Source organism: Amblyomma mixtum, chromosome 6 (genome assembly GCF_055824585.1).
Source record: "Amblyomma mixtum isolate Tamu chromosome 6, ASM5582458v1, whole genome shotgun sequence".
NCBI lineage: Eukaryota > Metazoa > Arthropoda > Arachnida > Ixodida > Ixodidae > Amblyomma > Amblyomma mixtum.
The window spans coordinates 23,485,392-23,503,603 of NC_143017.1; the positions used below are offsets into that span (position 1 = coordinate 23,485,392).

Here is an 18,212-nt window from a genome sequence, read left to right on the forward strand (position 1 = left end):
GTTCTTCATGGTGTTACTGAAGCAAGACGCTACAATGCCCCTTTTTACGAGCTTCGAATGAGAGTAACTGTACGGAAGCAACGGTTTTTTGCTCCTAGGTTCTAAAGACCAGCACATATGTGCAACAGTGAAGTACAGGGTCAAGTCAAGAATTTTTATGCAGTCATCAACAGGTACTTCACGTGTCACTTCAAGAGGCTCGAGGACTTCAGAAAAAACTGAAAGAATGGCATTAACTTCTTCAAAATTCACCGAATCAGGTTTAATCAGAATCAGGTAGTCATCTACAAAACGGAAAACTTTTGCAGCATTTGAGCTAATTAGACGATTTTCGACCGTCCTGTCAAGCATGGCTAAGTAAAAATCCAATGGAGCAATGCAAGCTCCTGTGCATATCCCTTTCTTTTGAATAAAAACACGGCCATCCCATTCAGCGTAAGTGGACTCAAGGTATGTTTGTAAGAGGGCCAAGAAGTTTTGTATGGAGATGCCGGAAGCATTCTGAAAAGCAACTGCCCCGTACCTGTCAATTACTTCATTAATGCACTTTAGCAGTTCGCCATGTGGGATAGAATAATACAAGTCTTTGACGTCAATAGAGAAGGCGCGCAACCGTTTTTCCTGGTTATTCTTCAAAAAGTGAATTACATCGTCCGATTTTCTCACCTGATAAGGTTCGTCGATGGTTAAGAGAGCTAAGTTCTTTTGTAAAAACTTCCCCAGACACTTTTGCCTCGCGCCCTCGACGGAGCTCTCTAACATTGTCCCGAGAAGAATTATGCGTGTTTATGGGCAGTGCGAACGTTGGGAGGACGACACGCTCAGGTTGGCTAACCTAATCTAAAAAAGGTTGGTGCTGGCAGGGTTAAGCATAGAACATCGAGGGAAACGAATCAGTGAAAAACAATTACTTGAGAACATTACGTTTCAACGAATAAACGGGAGATTCGAAAACCAGTAAGCGGCGAAGGGCAGTGCTGGATAAGCCGGAATTTGTAACTCTTTTTACATTCACGTTCTCAATTCAAGGGGAAATATTTTTCAACGAGTTAAAAGGAAGCACGTTATTGTTCTTAAGATGTGCCCGTCATTCGTGACAAGTCCGTTTAGAAATACTATTAAGGCTGTGTAAAGTAATATGGCTTCACGCAGTGCAGCGAACGATCGAAGTCAGTCATAAAGAGTGACGCCCTTCAGCTGCCATCAAACAGGCTACCAAGGAGATCTGAGGCAGTTAACGATTTTAGAATACAAGCGTCAGTTGACATAATGGTACAGAAACGAGGGCATAATAAACGGACAACGTGAAGAAAGCGCATCAAGGCCACCTGACAATGCACAATTCTCTTGTAGCTACCAGCCAGTCTATGGAGGAGGCGAATTTCTATAAAAAATTTCTAATATCTTCAAATTGATTTTTGCTGCGCTTGAGCTTCCCATTTCAGATACACTGAGCATCGTGCCATGATGTAAAATTATTTCTGTAATAATTCTTTGCTGATGTTGTGAAAAGATTTAGCCAGAAGTTTTTTGGCAATAATTATCTCACGGTTTGCCTCACTTTTCGCTACACTTTTTTGATCAGGGCCTCAAATAACGACATTTTAGGAAGTTTGCTTAATAGCTAGCTGACAGCTGCTGGCGCGCTAAAGATGATCGTACCCTCCTTCTCGTCTTATATCCTGGAGTCCTTCGGTCAATCTGTTCTTCCAGTACATTCGTTTATCGCTGTATTCACCCATCTATATCAAGCTATTGCTTTATAACGCACTGCACAATTTCTGCAAAAGCTGAATCCTACAAAAAATTCGAAAATTTTGTCGCTATTGACTTTATCATGCACGTTACACTTTATGAGGCGTGTTTCCAGCTTTCATGCGCTACCAGAGAAAGCAATCAGCTTTCTTTAGAACACTTCAAACGACAATTATAACGGGCCCCTTCCATACTTGGAATGTAGCCCGTAATCATTGTTCTTTTCTGTCCATGGTATTTATTATATTTTTGACGGGGCCTCTGAGAGAAAAACTCGTCTGTATATTGCGCTTGTTGAAATTATAAGACAACGCTGGGTAGTCAAAAATTTTTTTTTCCCTTTGTGACTCGCTTCCGTCCCCCGTCTAATTATACATGGATGATTGCCTTACTCCTTCGCAGAATTTTGCGTCTTCTTTATTGCCGTCCCGTATGATTGCCCTTTATCACAGCGTAAGAATGCACCATAGAGAGACTCAAAACAAACAGATAGACTACTATACTCAGAAGTACCAAGTTGCCAGTTGGGAGAAAAAGCCACTTTGTCCTGGCGTCCACACTGACATAGGCAATCCTTGAGAACCAAATTCTAGCCGGAGGCCTCAACCAGGCACCTGATTCTGAGTACAGTTCCCCTCAGTCACGAACACTCATTTGTCTCTTAGGCTACTGAGGCGTTTTGTGTTTGCCGCTGACAGTTCAGGGGCAGCCATACGAGACGTATTATTTTGTGAATCGTTTTGTGAAACTCCTATCCGTGGTCCCTCGCCTTACCCAGAAGTCGCTGTTTTTTTCTTTTTTTTTTGTTCCACTCGTAATATGTACGTCATACCAATGTCTTACTTCAATGAACAGAAACAGTACGCACCTCGGCCAGAACATGTTGACTAAGAAGTAGCTTGCTTGTTCTGTGAACGCAGCTTAGTAATGATATCACTCTCAGTATGCGCTGTCTCTTGGAGCCTTTGCAAAAGGCAGCGTCTTGCGCACTGAGCAATGCACTACCTGCAACTCGCAGGCCGTGCAGGCATCGTCGCAGCCACTGCGGAACCGCTTCGAGCGCCAGACATTCTTCAAGCGCTTCTGCCTCGTAGCATGCTCGCGGACCCCGGACCAGGCGCCCTCTTCCAGTGAGCTGCCTCCGCGGGTGCGGTGCAACATGGCCGTGCGCCACACGCGGCTCTTCCACGCCGCTTTCCGCTGCGACCCGCGGCGGCGCCTTGCACGCGTGGAAGCCTGCCAGCTGGTGTGACCTGGAGACCGCCGCCAGCGGCCAAGCGCGACATAACGAGGTCGTCGTCAACCATAACCAAGGACATCGCTGTCTCCAGCATTTACCTCGCTTTACGCGTGATGCGATACCGCTTGTGACTGTTCATTTTATTTAATCACATTGATAACGTTGACTGTCCATCCAGTCACTCATTTGTGCCAGGAACTGCAGATATTTAAAGGCTGGCGTAAAAAAAATTGTGGCAACCAATGCTGCACCGCTAATCACATGTGCAGCCTTTCCCCACTATGAAGAAATTTAATACTCTTTTTTTATTAAAAGGATGCGTAGAAATATCTGTTCTCGACAGCACAAGGTAAGGGGTTTCTCTAGGATTGGTGGATTTGTCCCACTGAAATACTATTTTATAACATCGCAGAAAATTATGGCGTCGCGCATCACGCTGCCGTTCTCCTTCGACAAGAAGCTCCTCATTCGGGCCCAGGCTGGTGCGACGTACCTTGTGCTGCGAACATTTCGGTGTAGATTGACTGCACTCATTTTTAGTCTCAAAGCATGCGCTGTCGTTTCTGTGGCGCTCCAATGATGCCAAACACTGTAGTGCTTCTAATGACGGAAAGTACTTAAACCATTAAAATGCCCTCTACCGCATAATAAACTGTACTACACTAACATCTTTTTAACTATTTATAATTGCGATGCGCAGCAAAAATATATTCAACAGTTCTAGAGGAACGTACGAACCGTCCAGATTAATAAAGCGTTCTTAGCGAGAACCGAGTCGTAACTTCGTTAGCACATTAGGCTCGAATAGCTTGTAATGGTCTACTGGATTCATTTTCTGAGCGGTTTTTACAAACAGGCTAAATCTAACAACATCACACAAGGGGCAACCGCCAGCCCAAATAATTTTTACTGGCGGATACATGACATGTATACCTTTAGTTGAGCAAACTGTTGCGACCCTCCCAACATCCGTTTGCCTTGGCTCCCGAGGACATAACTGGACGAAGAGCCTACGTCTGGCAAGGCATGGGTGGCCGAAGAAACCAGCTTGTCGCCAGCGCCCGGGTGCGGAGTTCAACAAACAAGTCACCAAAGTGACTTTCCGGACAAGGCGAGTCTTCGAGCAGCGCACTGCACGACGCACAACGGCTGTCCGGGCTGTGGAGACGTGTCACCACGTCCACCCCTCTTCGGCAGCCCCCAGTCACCCAACCTTCTTACAGCTGTGGGTTTGTCGAACCACGCATGGCTTTGTATAACCAATGTGATGCTGTCATTCCTGGCAACTCGAGGAGGACCCAAGAACTGACCTGCGTTCGCGTCTGATTCACGACGGAAGTTCGTGAAGGACAAGGCAAAAAGAAATACCCCCGCAGCTAGCCTTGGGATCATCCAGCGCCAGCTTCATTACCGAGAGGAAGCACCTTCGAAGAGTCCCACTCATTGGCGGAAAAATGCGGGAACTAGAAGCAGAACAGCTTTCAGGAGCGCCCAACTGCTTCGTTCGGCGTATTCTCCTCATTGTCGTATTTTACGCTGCACTCTCTTTCTTACTGTTCCAAGATGTAAATAATGTGAATATATTTGTCTTGTTTTTGGTCAGCCTGCCTGTCTCCTCGTCCTTGCACCTGCGGGGAAACCACTGCTGACCCTGCTGACAGCAACATGCAGGTGCCTCTTCATTGACAAATGCTCAATGAAGCTATACGTGTCACGTATGCGTCCAGTAAAATTAAGTTTCTCGGATGCCCCTTGTGTAATGTCTTAATTTCGTGTCGGTGTTCGTCAAAAACCGCAAAGAAACTGAACCCAGCAGCCGAATAGTAACATGTACGCTGAGGACGTTTGCTTTAAATTCTTATAAAACTGGCTGCCTCTCTGCTGTCATGCGACAAGCGCGGCACCGGAACACAAGTACTCAACTACGCGCCAGATGGAGGCGCCTTTTAGCAGCCACGTCTGCAGAACGCTGCCACAAGCTAACCATCATTTATGATGCAGGTAACAAGCTCGTTGCACTTTGCAAGCCCACAGAATAAGTTATCGGGGTCATGAGCCCACATTGCACTCCGAACATCACTCACCATTGGGCTCATGTTCTCGCGCAGCAGCATGTGCACAATCCGATTGGATACCAGGCTTTAATAGGGCGAGTCTGAGACTGCAAACGAAAACCGGAAGAGGAGAGTGAGGGCCAAAGCTTCACTTCTGCCACTTCTAGAGAGCACGTGTGTACTGCTCGGGCGTTGCTAACGCCAGCATACGAGCGGCTGCGGTTAGAGATGCATCATTACTCTTCCCCTTGGGAAAAAGCATCTGCCCAATTTTGAACTAAATGAAGGCAAAAGAGAGCAGGCTGGCGTGTAGCAACTAGAACTGAGTTCTAAAAAATTGCCGACGATTACGTTACTTCCTAATGCGAAATTTGAGCGCAGCTCATCAGCTGTTTCAGCTTTTCGATAGATTGAGGTAAAGAATTCGAGCAAGATATGTATGTACAGTTACAGACAACTTCTTTTTCACACATATAGCTTCTTCAAGGAACACTCCACTAACATTTCTTGGTTTTCATGAAGGAAGCTTTGTGGATGGAGAAATAGATGGATATATGCTCGACTTGCTGCACCAATGCCTGGTTCTCAAAGACGCGGTCTGCGCAAGTATTTCGCGAGGTTGTCACAGCTGTGGGAGCTGTTACGAGCGAGAGGAAAGGATGTTCTCCCGCATAAGGGGTAAGAAATTCCCGCTTGTCTTTATACCTACATTAATGTCCCCACACACCAGGCCCTCCGCATTATTACCCGTAGCCCTTTCTCATCTAATGCTCGTTCTTTATTACAGGAGCACAGTATTTTACCAGTCCACCAGCTTTTCAAGTATCACCTTGCAATCATGTTCTTTAGATTACTACATGGCACCCTACATTTTCAGTTTGTAGACCCCAATCAATCATCAATCACAACCGTACCAGATTTGCAGCAAGAAACAATTTTCTACTCCCCAAAGTCCATACCAATTATTGTAAATCGACGTCGTCTTTTCAAGCCATTTCAATTTGGAACACATTGCCACCCAATCTAAACACATAAATTTCCTTGCCTGAATTCAAGAACAAACAAAGTATTTTTATTGGAATGCTGATGTGTTATTCTCTTTTTGCTGATGTGTTATATTTGCGTTATTGTTAGTTTCGACCTTGTTTTTGTTAAGTATTGATTTTATATTTTCTATATTTTGTATTTATCCGCTAACTATGCAGTAACCATTTCTTGTACTAATGATTTATTGAGGGTCCCGGTGCAGACTTTGACTTTGGGACCCTCGTCTGTACATTTATGTTGTTTTGTATATTTTTTGGGACCAATAAAGCCTAACTTTCTTCTTCTTCAAACCCTGCCACCCTGGCAGGTGGCAGCATTTCTGGCACAACGTGATAAATGCCAAATCAAGCAGCTCACATCTGTCACTACTCCCACGTAGCTTTAAGCACGATTGGGGTGTCCACTGTTTCAAAAGGCCAGTTATGCGGCTTCCCTCTGGTTCAGGTGTCCTCCGACATGTGCGAGACAGATACTGCGCATTTCCATTCCTCAAAAACCAATTTCCAAATTTTGCCCTCTACTTTCCAAGCCCCCGCTCGCAGCTCGCAGGTTTCGCAGCTCTGGGAAAATACTGTGCATTTCCTTTCCTCAAAAAAATACCGAAGACACTTTGGAAATTCTAAAGTGTGCTTGGCGAGAGCCTTGTGGTCAGCCCACTGCCGCTTCCCCGAACCGCTTGGTGCGGAATCACTCGGCCGCTTCGGAGCCATGCGTCTCACTCACTCGACTGCAGTGAGACGTCCGGCGAAGGAGCGGCGGTGTAGCTGCCACCGCCGACACGCGCGCGCGCTCGTTCTACCGCTGCTGTGCGACGTCACGGTTGCTATGCACAGCTGCACCCCCCGCTGGCGCGCCGGTTGCTAAGGAGGGGAGGAGGTTGCGCTATTACTTTTTCCTTTCCTAGCTCCCACTCCATTGCTTTCGCAGCTTAAAGGGTTTCAACTGGGTGTCCAAAAGTAGAGGTTGATCGATACGGCATTGAAGATCTTTGGTCCCTACCCGCGTAGAGAACTTGCGTGTATTCTTTTAACATATGTTGCGAATACTGCCGCAAACCTATGTAATGTTTATTTCTGTATTCTTATCTAGAACATTCTTCGCGAGCTTAATGTTGGGGTATTAAATTTCTTCTTGAGATTTAAAATTTCCGCAGCTTTGATTCTTTTCTACTACGACCCTTGAAGACGCTTGTTTTCGACGCCACCTAGTTGTTCACTTCTTCATGGCTGCAAATCAATGCAACAAATAGTTTGAAATCCACGCCACTCGGCTCGCCCATTGTCCCGCCCATTGTCCCCAGTTTTGTCACCACAAACGTGACAATGTGTAGTATAAGGTCGTCTACTTGTCAATAGATGCCGAGGTCGACCAATGGTCTCTTGAAACTGGCTTGTGGGGACCAGTGTAGGCTCCGGATAGACTGAAACGTCAGGCAAGAGGCTAACACATGGAAATGAAACTCTTTAGAGCTAACTTGTGACCCCCAAACATAGATCGATGCGGACGCGGCGTTAGCAGCGAGTGCACACCAGGTTTGTCTGAGGTTAAACTGACAATCCTTTTGCACTGCACTCACTTAAAGCTTCCACCAAGCTTCCAAGATTGAAGACCAACCGCCAAATCTGAAACACCGTTAAATATGCCTCGTTTCAGCACAACTGCAGAGCGGACTGGTTACAACGTCTCGCGCTGTCTGTGAACTGATAAGGCCGCGTGCCAGCGCGATGTAAAAATAACACAGAAAAAGAAGTAAGGTCGGTGTTATATAACGATTTCTTCCAAATAGATGGCATTCTTAATGACTCGCTACTCGTCATTGCCTGAAGCGACGCCATACAGCCTTCAGCCAAGGTGCGTGGCGTCACTTCGGCCAGTGAGGAAAGGGTAGAAATCCGAAAATGGCATGGAATTAATTTAGGAACCGTTTTATAATACCTGCCCTGGCAGAGCGCTCTTTGTGTGCATTATCTACATTTTCCTTAGCTTAGCTTAGAACTGAGTGAGCAGATGCTATATTAAAAATTACAGCGTCAACTTGAATCTGCACAGGAACCTAGTATCCGTTACGTTGCAATCAGAACTCAGCTTCTGGACCCAAACCGCCCATTCAAACGCGCTTTTCGGCTTTGTGGAGCACGAAAGCTTCCACAATATTGTCAATCAGAATGCCCCTTAAGAAAATACGTGCAGAGGCAAAGACTAAACAGAGGCTCCTCCACTTTGTTGCCTAGAGGTTCGTTCTGTGGCTACCTGCTTATTCGTATCGTGTTTTTCGGGGCGCCTGCCTCACAAGGCACCGCTGCGACACTAAAAATTCATTTCAACACTCATAAAGGACAAAGAATGAGAAAGATGGCACATGGAGGCTATATATCATGTACTCACCTGAGTCAGCTCACACCTGACATCCGCTGACGTTCGATCTTGTATTCGGCGCATGCGCAACAGTGCAGTGCGGCTATTTCCGGTTTTGTCTTTTGAAAGGTTTTAAGCGGCAAATTTTGATTAGAAATATTTCAAAATGAAACGTTAAAGGTTATGCTTATTGCCAGAGGTTTAATTGGCTTGCGAGCAGATAATTGTAGGGCGATAAAAAAAAGAAGGGGGAAAAATATATTTGGAGAGACTGGTTTAAACAGCGATTTTGGCTAAAGAACACCTCAGAATGCTACCTAAAATGAACTTACCGACAGGTGTTTATGCTGACTGATTTTCATGCTCTCAACGTTTGGTGAAATAAAAAGAAAAAAATATCGGCAAAAAACGATACTCGAGCCAGTGTCCTGCGCGCTCGGAAACGCAGTATTCATCTAATACGCCACAGGAACAAAAGGAATGGCAGCGTTTAATTTTCGTATTACCTGTTCTCAAAAATATTTGTTTATTCGTGCATGCGCAGAACAGCAGATCGCGCAGTTATGAATGTCTGGTGTCTTAACCAAGCGAACTGGAAGTGTTAACTGAGTGGCTGACTCGCGAATTTAAAAGTACTGGTTCCTTGAGTCATCAGCTTGGTTATCGGCTGGCGGTTGTAACAGTGCTGACCAACCGCCAGAAAGCGAACAAAACAGCTAATCCATTTAGTGATTGAGCAGTACCAGAACTTTTCTAAAGACTAGCCCAAGGACCATGCGTTATGAAGGTCATAAAATGCAGCTCAGCATGGACGCAAACAGCACTGTGACCTTAATCACCTCACGGATAATGGGTGAGTATAACGTTAATGCTTTCCTCTAAGCTATATAGTGTGTTCTCAATATCAGAAAATAGCACTGTAAAACACGTGTGTGAGAAGAACAGCGGCTTAATTCTCTGCCTATGTTCTCGCCCTTCGGTTACCCGTGTTTTTCAGCGGTGTTTTCTTCTGTACATCCAAATATCTTCCCACTTCATAGTTTGTAAAATCAGCTAATACGAAATAAAAATGCGCATGGTAATGTCTGGTACCACTGGTTTAAGCACGGCCGTAGAGATGATTACAGATGATTCGTGGGCAAAGATTTCCATGGGTAGCTTTTTTGTGTGAACAGCTAGATGGCTTACGCAGAGATGCCTTTTACTCGAATTTAAAAATCTAGTATGTGTTTTAAATGTTTACAAAGTGCATTTGTACACTTTTGCGATGATTTATTGCGTGCGACGACCATACTTGTGGAGCTATTGGCTCTCGCGACTTCAACACAGTAACCCTTTCTCACGCCTCGTAAAATGACTATTTCTGCGCAGAGCCATCAAAGTTTCCCAGACCTCTTAAATTTTTACAAGCTTCTGTGCGACTCCTGAATATAATGGCAAATGAAGTGTGTATAAGACCCGCATGTCCCGAATCATTGTCACTGTCGTCGGCATTACTGACACCATGGGCGAATTCCTGCCACGGCCAGCATGACGCGATACCTCACGGCCTACGTGATTAGGAGCGGCGACCAAATTGCAACGTAAAGGTGAAATGAAAGCAAAATAACTGGTTACAAAATAGGGGCTCTGCTCCACTGCTACCTGACGCATTGGATGTCATGATTATCGACGTCACCGCAACTGTCGCTCAATGAGCCACTTCATCGTGACCTCCTGCTATTGAACCCCCGACTGTAGCTTCGAAAGCGAGGCTGCATTTTAGCGTGTGTCTTGTAGGTATTGAAATTAAAGTTTTTCCAACAAGAAGTTATCAAGAAGCTCTAAATTTTGTCATATAAGTTAGCTTTCCATTGCGGGACGCCCGAGGAAGGAAAGAAGTTGTTGTTGCCTGTGAAGCAATAGCACATACCCACGGTGGGAAATTGGCCAAGGTATGGCCCAGGTCCAAACAGGAGAAAAATCAATTCAAACTTATTTCTAGCAACCCAAAAATAACAGTTCAGGAATATGAGAAAACGAATAACGAATTTTTGGAGATTTTGAGGAGACTAGAATGAAACCCAAGAAAACAAAAAGGTGGAGTTAAAATTAACTAAAAATTAGAAATAAATAAATAAATCCTGAGACAAAAGGAAAGGGAAAAAGAGTTAACGTGAAAGTATCACGGTCTCGATAACATACCAGTGAAGAAGCTCACACAGCAGCTCAAGGGCATGCCCTTTGCCGGTTGCACCGAAGGAGAATAGAACGAGATTAGAAAACGGCACAACTACTTGTACATGAGTGTGTTTGTATCCGCTATGCACCCTGGCCAATCCCCCGCCGTGGGTGCGTGCCATTAAGCCTGAGGACATCATCATCACCATCATCGAGTGACGGAAATTTGCAAATACTTACCGCCGGCATGAGAGGATGAAATGATCTCAGGATTAGAGCACTGCACGGGCCTGAATTTGAGGCCCGAGCCCGGCCCGGGCCCGCGACCTGAAGCCCGAGCCCGGCCCAGGCCCGCGGCTTGAAGCCCGGGCCCGGCCCGGGCCCGCTAAATTATCGCTCTAGTGAGCCCGGCCCGGCCCGTGAATCCCGGAGCGAAGCCCAGCCCGGGCCCGGCCCGGCCCGTTTCACAGTAACTGAGCAAGTAGACTGCTACTACAGCGATAGGGAACTGGCCGACAAAGGTTCTGAAACCGCAGTTTGGCTTTAAGAATGTTGGTTCTTTTTAACCCAGAAGGAAGTGATGAAGTGTAGTTCTCGCCAGGCCCGTCTTTTGGAGACTGGTCTCGTGTAGGTGGGCAAAGATAAACTCGGAAGTTCCGAGAGCCAAATAAAAAGGGCTGCATACACGCGTACTAGTCTACTCTGCGTTCCCCCATGATTGTAATCAGTTATGTTCTGTCGCCTGCGAAGTATAAATATTAAAGCTGCCTAGCAAGCAGTAGGATGACATTTTTTTTACTGAACGCGATCTCACAGGTTGAGCTCATAGCCGAACTGGTCACCTTTCAGCAGAAACGAAAAGCTAAAAGGCTTGAGTATTTCATGGTATGTGCTTGAAGACCATAAGCGTCCTAAACTAATATTTTCTTCCCTAATGCATTTATAATAGTGTATAGGTATGTTTTGGGAACGCGAATGATCAATGGCCAATTAAGGCCGGTTGAATTTTACTCTTACTGCACCGCGGCGTGGAAATAAGGAAATAAATAAGTGAATGAATAAAGCTTAGTTTTTTTTCTCAGCGCGTACTATAACTCATAGCTCAAACATGTCGCTGCTTCAAAGCCACAGTTCTGCACTTCACTCTGCAATATTGAATGAAAAGTCGGACACCAGCCGTTTCTGTACGGACCGAAGCCTGGCTCGGGTCCGCAGCTTTAAGCCCGAGCCCGGCCCGGGCCCGCAACTTCAGGCCCGGGCCCGGCCCAGGCCCGGCAAAATAAATCATGTCCCGGCCCGGCCCGCGGGCCGGGCCGGGCCCGGGCTTTCGGGCTGGCCCGAGCCCGTGCAGTGCACTACTCAGGATTCAACGTCCCCGCACGATGCACAAAGATTCGATGGCGTGAACCCCGAACACAATAAATAAATATTGAGACGAAGAATCCTGTAGCACAATAGCGTCTTGGAAACCACATCGCCTTGAAGCACTTGAACGAGCGTTTCATGGGAATTTGAAGCCTTCATAGACTGCGGTAGAAACGATTGGCTCATGGGTCAAATTCCGATGTAGTTGGAAACGCTCAAAATGGGGCACAGTCAGCAGGGTAAGGTTTAGAACGAGATAGGCGCTCAGAAATCATCCATAAAACACGTTGCGGGGCAAGTTGGTGATGCAATTTTTTTCTTGGGATTGAACAGCGCAACATAACTACACATATATACCGAAAGACATAACAGAATGGGCGCTGCCGAGTCATGTTTTTTTTTGCATTCGTATAAATGTGTAGCGCTGTTTAACTTCAACATCAGCCATGGAAAATGAAGTAATGCCACAGTGCCCTGGAATCCACTGAAAACACACTTCTTGCACATGAAGGAGCACAAACAACATTAGCGATCGCTACAAGAGTCTACTACTCCAGGTTTCAAGCGCTGCCAATACTGAAAGACAGCCCGAGAGAATGATTACAAAGAGGGGAACATTTTGAAGGTCCAAACCAATAGCCGTAAATAGAGCAGCGAGAACTGGCGTATAATCTGGAACCCGAACAGAATAACTCCAATCTAGTGCGTGGGAATAAACACCTGCTGCTGATTTTTCGCGATGTTGAGAGGCATCTGTGAAAATGACTGCGTGGCTGGGATTGTCAAGCAAAGTTCTCACAGGAGACCATTCCGCAGATTGGAAGTTACAGTGCAACTTCCAAGGAAGTTGTACCGCCGGCAGCTCGAACTGGCAGTCTTCGTTTTCTTCCGCAGCTACTTTTCAGTCGTGCTTTTCTCAGGGCCAATAAATCCTTCTTTGATTGCATGCCCAAGACGCTCGTAACAACTCATAGTAACAGCACCAAATAGGGGAAGATGCTACTATAACTCGGAGAATCATTTGAAGAAACTCATTGCTGTTATTATTAGTGCACATTTCCTTTTTTTTTCGGAAAATGAAGCACTTGCCGCCATATGTTGCACTGCGCCTTTATTTTTAGAGCTGCGTCCACAAATGACAGAAAAAGTTTCTTCGGGGAAAGAAATATATGCGAGAGCGAGCTCAGAATTTCGCCCTTTCGTGCAAAACCTACACTGTTGTCTTTCTTAACCTCGAATATAATATGCTGGAAGCCTGCTAGCAGTATCCACTACCATGACTCATTTGATATACACTACCGCTTTAGTCTCACTCCTTGGCTGTCACACTGCTTTCGCATCTAGACATTTCTTTCCAAGAATTCACCGCCATCAATCTTCCAACATGTAGTGGTATTAATGTACATCGCTTTTCAGGCGTGAAAGTTTATATGCATAGGTAACGTCTTTAGCAAAAGTACCCAGGTCAGAGAGTGTTTGGTAGCTGTCTAGTGGTGACTTACGGCTCTCCTCAAACGAAAATTACTCCACTTCTTGTGAGAAAAACGCGACCTATGAAATGAAAATTAAGGTTCTTGAAATCTGTTAAAATTTACTTAAGCTTTAAGTGACACTGGCTAGACTGAGTTTTTTCGGCAGCTGTTAAACTATATTTTTTCAAGCACGGGCCGCAAAGAGAAAGCATCAAAGACGGAGAGGCGTAAGCAACGTCAACGCGACCTATTATTTAAGTGTCCGGTTGTTCTGAAGGGCCCGAAGAAGCTACAGAAACGTTTTTTTGAGATTGTGTGTGTCAGTTCGTTTTCTTACGTGTATGACGTCAATGGGCCTTTTCGAATCAGGCAATGCAGCTTGATTCGTCGATGGGAGTGGTGCTATGAAAATCGCTCCCGAGAGGCAGCGCATACGGTGACAGCCCGATTCCCCCGGGCTTTGATCTTCTGCGCTGCGCCCCCTCATAGTTTCGCGTCTCTTCCGCAAGCAAGAAACTCAAAAAGGCTGAGCCTTCAATTCAGAAACGGCTTTTCATACAAAGCATCCAGGCCGGATCACGAGTGCTTTTCGCGGCCTCATTTTTATTGCCTTCTCTACTCGCAAGCTTTCAAGTCGATATGCGCTTTGAAATACCTAAAAGCGCATTTCGGAGTGTCATCGGTGCAGAAGTGCAAGATGATGCGTCTCTGCAAGCACAAGCTTTTTCAGTGTAATTTCCTGCGCTTTTTTTGTTCGTACTTTATGCCCCACCCTTGCTGCTGTAAAAGAAGTACTCTTTCCACATTATAAGATCCGTGCCTGTTGTCTCTTTAGTGCACATTCCAAACGTGCTTAAGTGAAGGGTGTTTCCCATCTTCTCTCGCATTCTATGGATGATCTGAATTTCATATCGGAGGTCAGTGAGCAAGACCTGAGACATTCTTGCCGTATATATCTCTGTCGAATAACGGGAGCGTTAAAAATTAATCAGTATCGCGAACGCTACAGCTTATAACTTGTCCTTTAATGGAATAAGACATTCTGCTGCTGCATTAGGAGAAGATCGTTCTGGGACACATGAGTAAAGGTTACAAAAAAAAAGGTAGGGAAAGAGAACCTGTAAACCCGATGAGCCGTAAATGGGGTTATATGCAGTTGATGTCAAGGTTTTGTAGTGAGAGCTACATTTTTAAAAGCATGAAGAGGACAATTGCTAAAAGAAGTACTGCCAATGCTCTCAATACAGTCTGTCCATATTTCATGTGGGTTCGCATTGCAGAATTCAGTATTACGGGAGGCTGAGTTTTCTGATGTGGTTCTGCACGCAGTTGTTCAAACTCTGGTAGAGATGTTAAATGCGATACCTAAAGTAAATACCGCTATGGATGCCAATATTAACATGCCAGTAGTTGTTTCTTATGTCAAAAGGAGAGCCCACAATTTGCAAATAATTAGGATTTAAGCACAGTTTCCTGCTGGTTTTCTGGGAAACCTCTAAGCGGCGTAAATTAAATGTAGGCGTTGGAAGAATACCGCCAAAAACAAAACAAAAAGAAGCAAGGTGGCTGCGGCGTAAAGCAAAAGAACCCCTGTGTTGTATGCCAAGTTCTCCAAATCTAGGGATGCCCCCTGACGTGCTGGAATGACTGCACACGGCAGACAGGCCAGTGTTTCAACGCTCGAATGAGTGAGCATGACAGGTCCATTCCATATTCGGAGCACCTTCCGTTACCTGCGCATTTCCTGGCTCACAGATGCAAGCATCTGCTACAAAAAAAGTTCTGATTCCTCGCAGCCGCAATAACAAAATGCACGAGAACTTCTCGAAGCTTATTTTATCAAGGAGGAAGCAACAGAACATATCACTGACATCTCAATGAGACTTTATAATAGTCAAGTACGTTTCCTCGAAGACACGGTGACGTGATCACCCTTTTTCCCTATCCGTTTTGATACCTTTCTGGCCTGTGCTGGCAAGAGCATGTGTATTCGTTTCTTCTACGAATAAACCTTTGTTCAAAGTTCGCACTTGTCCCGTTTTGTCGTCTCTTATGGACGTCCCACATGCGACACCGATCGTTTTATCGCTAAGAGCAGAAGAGGCGCCCTGTTGATTGTCGGCGGACAATATGTGCAGCATGTGCATGGTCTTTTAAAGCGCACTGACACCGCACAGCACACTGACTTCTTCCTCATTTCGCCGCGACTGAGATGCTGCTCGGTGAAAACGGCTCGGTGATGAATTTGGTAACAGCCTGTAGTCAGTTGTGAACGGAAGCACTAGGCCTTATCCCATGATATCACACGTGAAGAGCGTTGCCGTCTCATTCGAAGTCGCATCTGAAAGAGCATAAATACCTTTATCATGTCATCCGTACCATTAGAGCGCAGCTGGAGTACCAGGTGAACTTTATCTCTCTGTGATCCAATGTGTGCAATTTTTATCTATCTACTTGCTGATGCATGGTCCAGTCAATTTACGCATTAGCCGCCATTCAAAGTATGGGGAGCTAGCGGCAAGAAAATAATCAATTAATCGCATAAGGGGGGCTGCTTAACGGCAGAAAGTCACTCATGAGTGTGTTTTATCTACGAACGGCTCAAACATGGCTACTAACGCTAAAAAACACAAGGGACACTGCAAAGAAACCGTTCGGACACACGCTAGCCATGTTTCAGCCAGTGAATCAAAAGCACCAGCTAGCCCGTCTTTCATCTACGAACTGTCCGGCTGTGATAGCAGTCTTCGAATTTCATGGTCGCTTCACTGCATGGCTAGCATCTCTAAAATTGCATGCAGCACAGCTCTGGAGGGGTGTTCTTGAGGTTGACTAGCCACGCCAGATCTCGTGTCACGGAGGTGGCAAGGATGTAGGTAAATAGACGTTGAAAGTGAACTGTTAGCTTAGCGAAGTTTTTTAGCGAGTGAAAGAAAGGCACTCGACAACGACAACCTGGAGGCTCACGGTACGCAGTTGCCATCCACAACTCTCCAGCTTTTTTGTGACGAGTATTTCATCACAGCGCAAAACTTCGCACAAACTGCGGTCAGCATGGCATTTGTTTTTTTGGTGCCGCAGATTGGCTCTTGTCCCAAACAAGACTTTCATGCCGCGTGCATATCTCAAATACCTGGACTAGCGTACCAAAGTAGTGCGCGGCGAAGGCAGTCTCATATAGTTCTGAGTTTCCATCTTTACAGAAGATTAAAAATCGGTCTTCACGTCAACTGTCATGTTGCATTTAAAACTTATGACCAGAATAATTATATTTTTTAGCGAGTTGAAACGCAAAATGCGTATCAGCATTAGTATTTAAAACTCATGCGAAAGTGAGAACGATTCTAGCTTCTTTCGTTACAGTAATAATACGGACTGGTCCGAATTTTTATTGCGGAAGAGTTACTAGTCCCATTCGGCTGCGAACCAGACGTGGACATGAAGAGCGCCGACCCAAAAGCTCATGACGTCACAGGGTCAGGCAATAGATATTCAAAGCTAGTTGAGGGTAGTCAATGATGATAATAGCTGGTACTGAACAAGACCTAAGCCATAATCAGTAAACTCTGAGTTGTAAATAATAAGCGTCTGTTAATAGTTAACGGGCACTAACTGATCCAAAATTAGCTATAATAATAGATAGTGATCTGAAAAATATTCAGTGCACACTAATTAGTACTTGGTGTACTTACCTAATACTAAAATGTGCGGGAAATGCTTTCCATTAACCGCATGCAAAGACCCTAAATTCACCGGGTAATTTTTTTACGGTGGCCGATCAATGCACTATGGCGAGGTTTAAGTTATTCAGCTTTAAAGAGCAACTGCGACACTTTTGGAGAACTCCGTAATATCATAGGATTCACATCTATAGAGGCTGTATATAAAGCATGCAAATTATTTTTCCACTTGCATTTAAAATAATGACGAAACCAATGATTTATTTTCAGCCGTCTGCTTAAAGCAACATAGAAGTGCGGGGAAGCTCAGTGTGACGTCCCGGAAAGTAAGATTTCAAAATAACACTGCCGTCTACCACAGCCTGCCGTGCCTGGTTCGATGCTGCCGTACAACGCTCGAACGGCTTTGCCTTCGATAGGTTTTTTTTTTTTCCTTCAAACGTTGGTAACTTACCGGTACCTTCGAAGACGTCATCATGCGCTCCCTACTTGGCGCTGTGCGCTGCGAAGAAGCGTGAAGGCCATCGCGGTTTTAATCCGTGATTACGTCATCATTTAAAATGTTGGCCCAAAAGGACTGAATGTTTTACCTTATAGTTTCCCACATTCTACCCCTTTAAGCTCGCCTATTTCTAATACTTGGCAGTTTCCCTTTAAAGCTTGCAGTTGAAGCTAGTGCCGTTATAAGTGATAACTAAGATATGGAACGTTCCTGGCCAAATGTAATGCGCCACCGTAAGCAAGACATCAAGGAATCGAAAGCATGCACTTGTTCTCAACACGGAAGTCCAAAACAAACACAAAGCATGAGCGTCGCGCAGGAGCCGTTGCTACTTCAGTGTACACACACCCCACAGGAAGCCGTCGAGGAACGAAAGGCGACGTTTGTAGAACGTGCCCTGTAAGTAAAGCTGCCACTCGCTGAAATGCAAACGTGCTTCGAAAGTCCCTGAAAACAGTACAAGCATTCCCAGTGCTTTTACTTCGTGATATATGGAATGAAATTTCTCTTAAAAAGTAAAGCCCTAACGCTCAGTCTACAGAACTTTGCTCACCTACATCTGTACGTAAGTGGCGCGTTCTG

The 18,212-nt window shown here is 45.4% G+C and overlaps 1 protein-coding gene across 2 annotated transcripts in view; it reads left to right on the forward strand.

Moving 5' to 3' along the window:
• LOC149338423 (uncharacterized) overlaps window positions 1–3,138 on the forward strand; it is a 51,147-nt gene extending 48,009 nt beyond the window's left edge. Inside the window, exon 6 of one of the 2 annotated variants that reach the window (XM_089550321.1) lies at window positions 2,774–3,033. In XM_089550321.1, coding sequence (XP_089406447.1) covers window positions 2,774–2,889 — 116 coding nt within the window. In that variant the 3' untranslated portion in view covers window positions 2,890–3,033. Of the gene's footprint in view, window positions 1–2,773 lie in introns of both variants that reach the window. The other variant, XM_089550320.1, reaches the window with a different exon arrangement.
• Window positions 3,139–18,212: the final 15,074 nt, after the last annotated feature.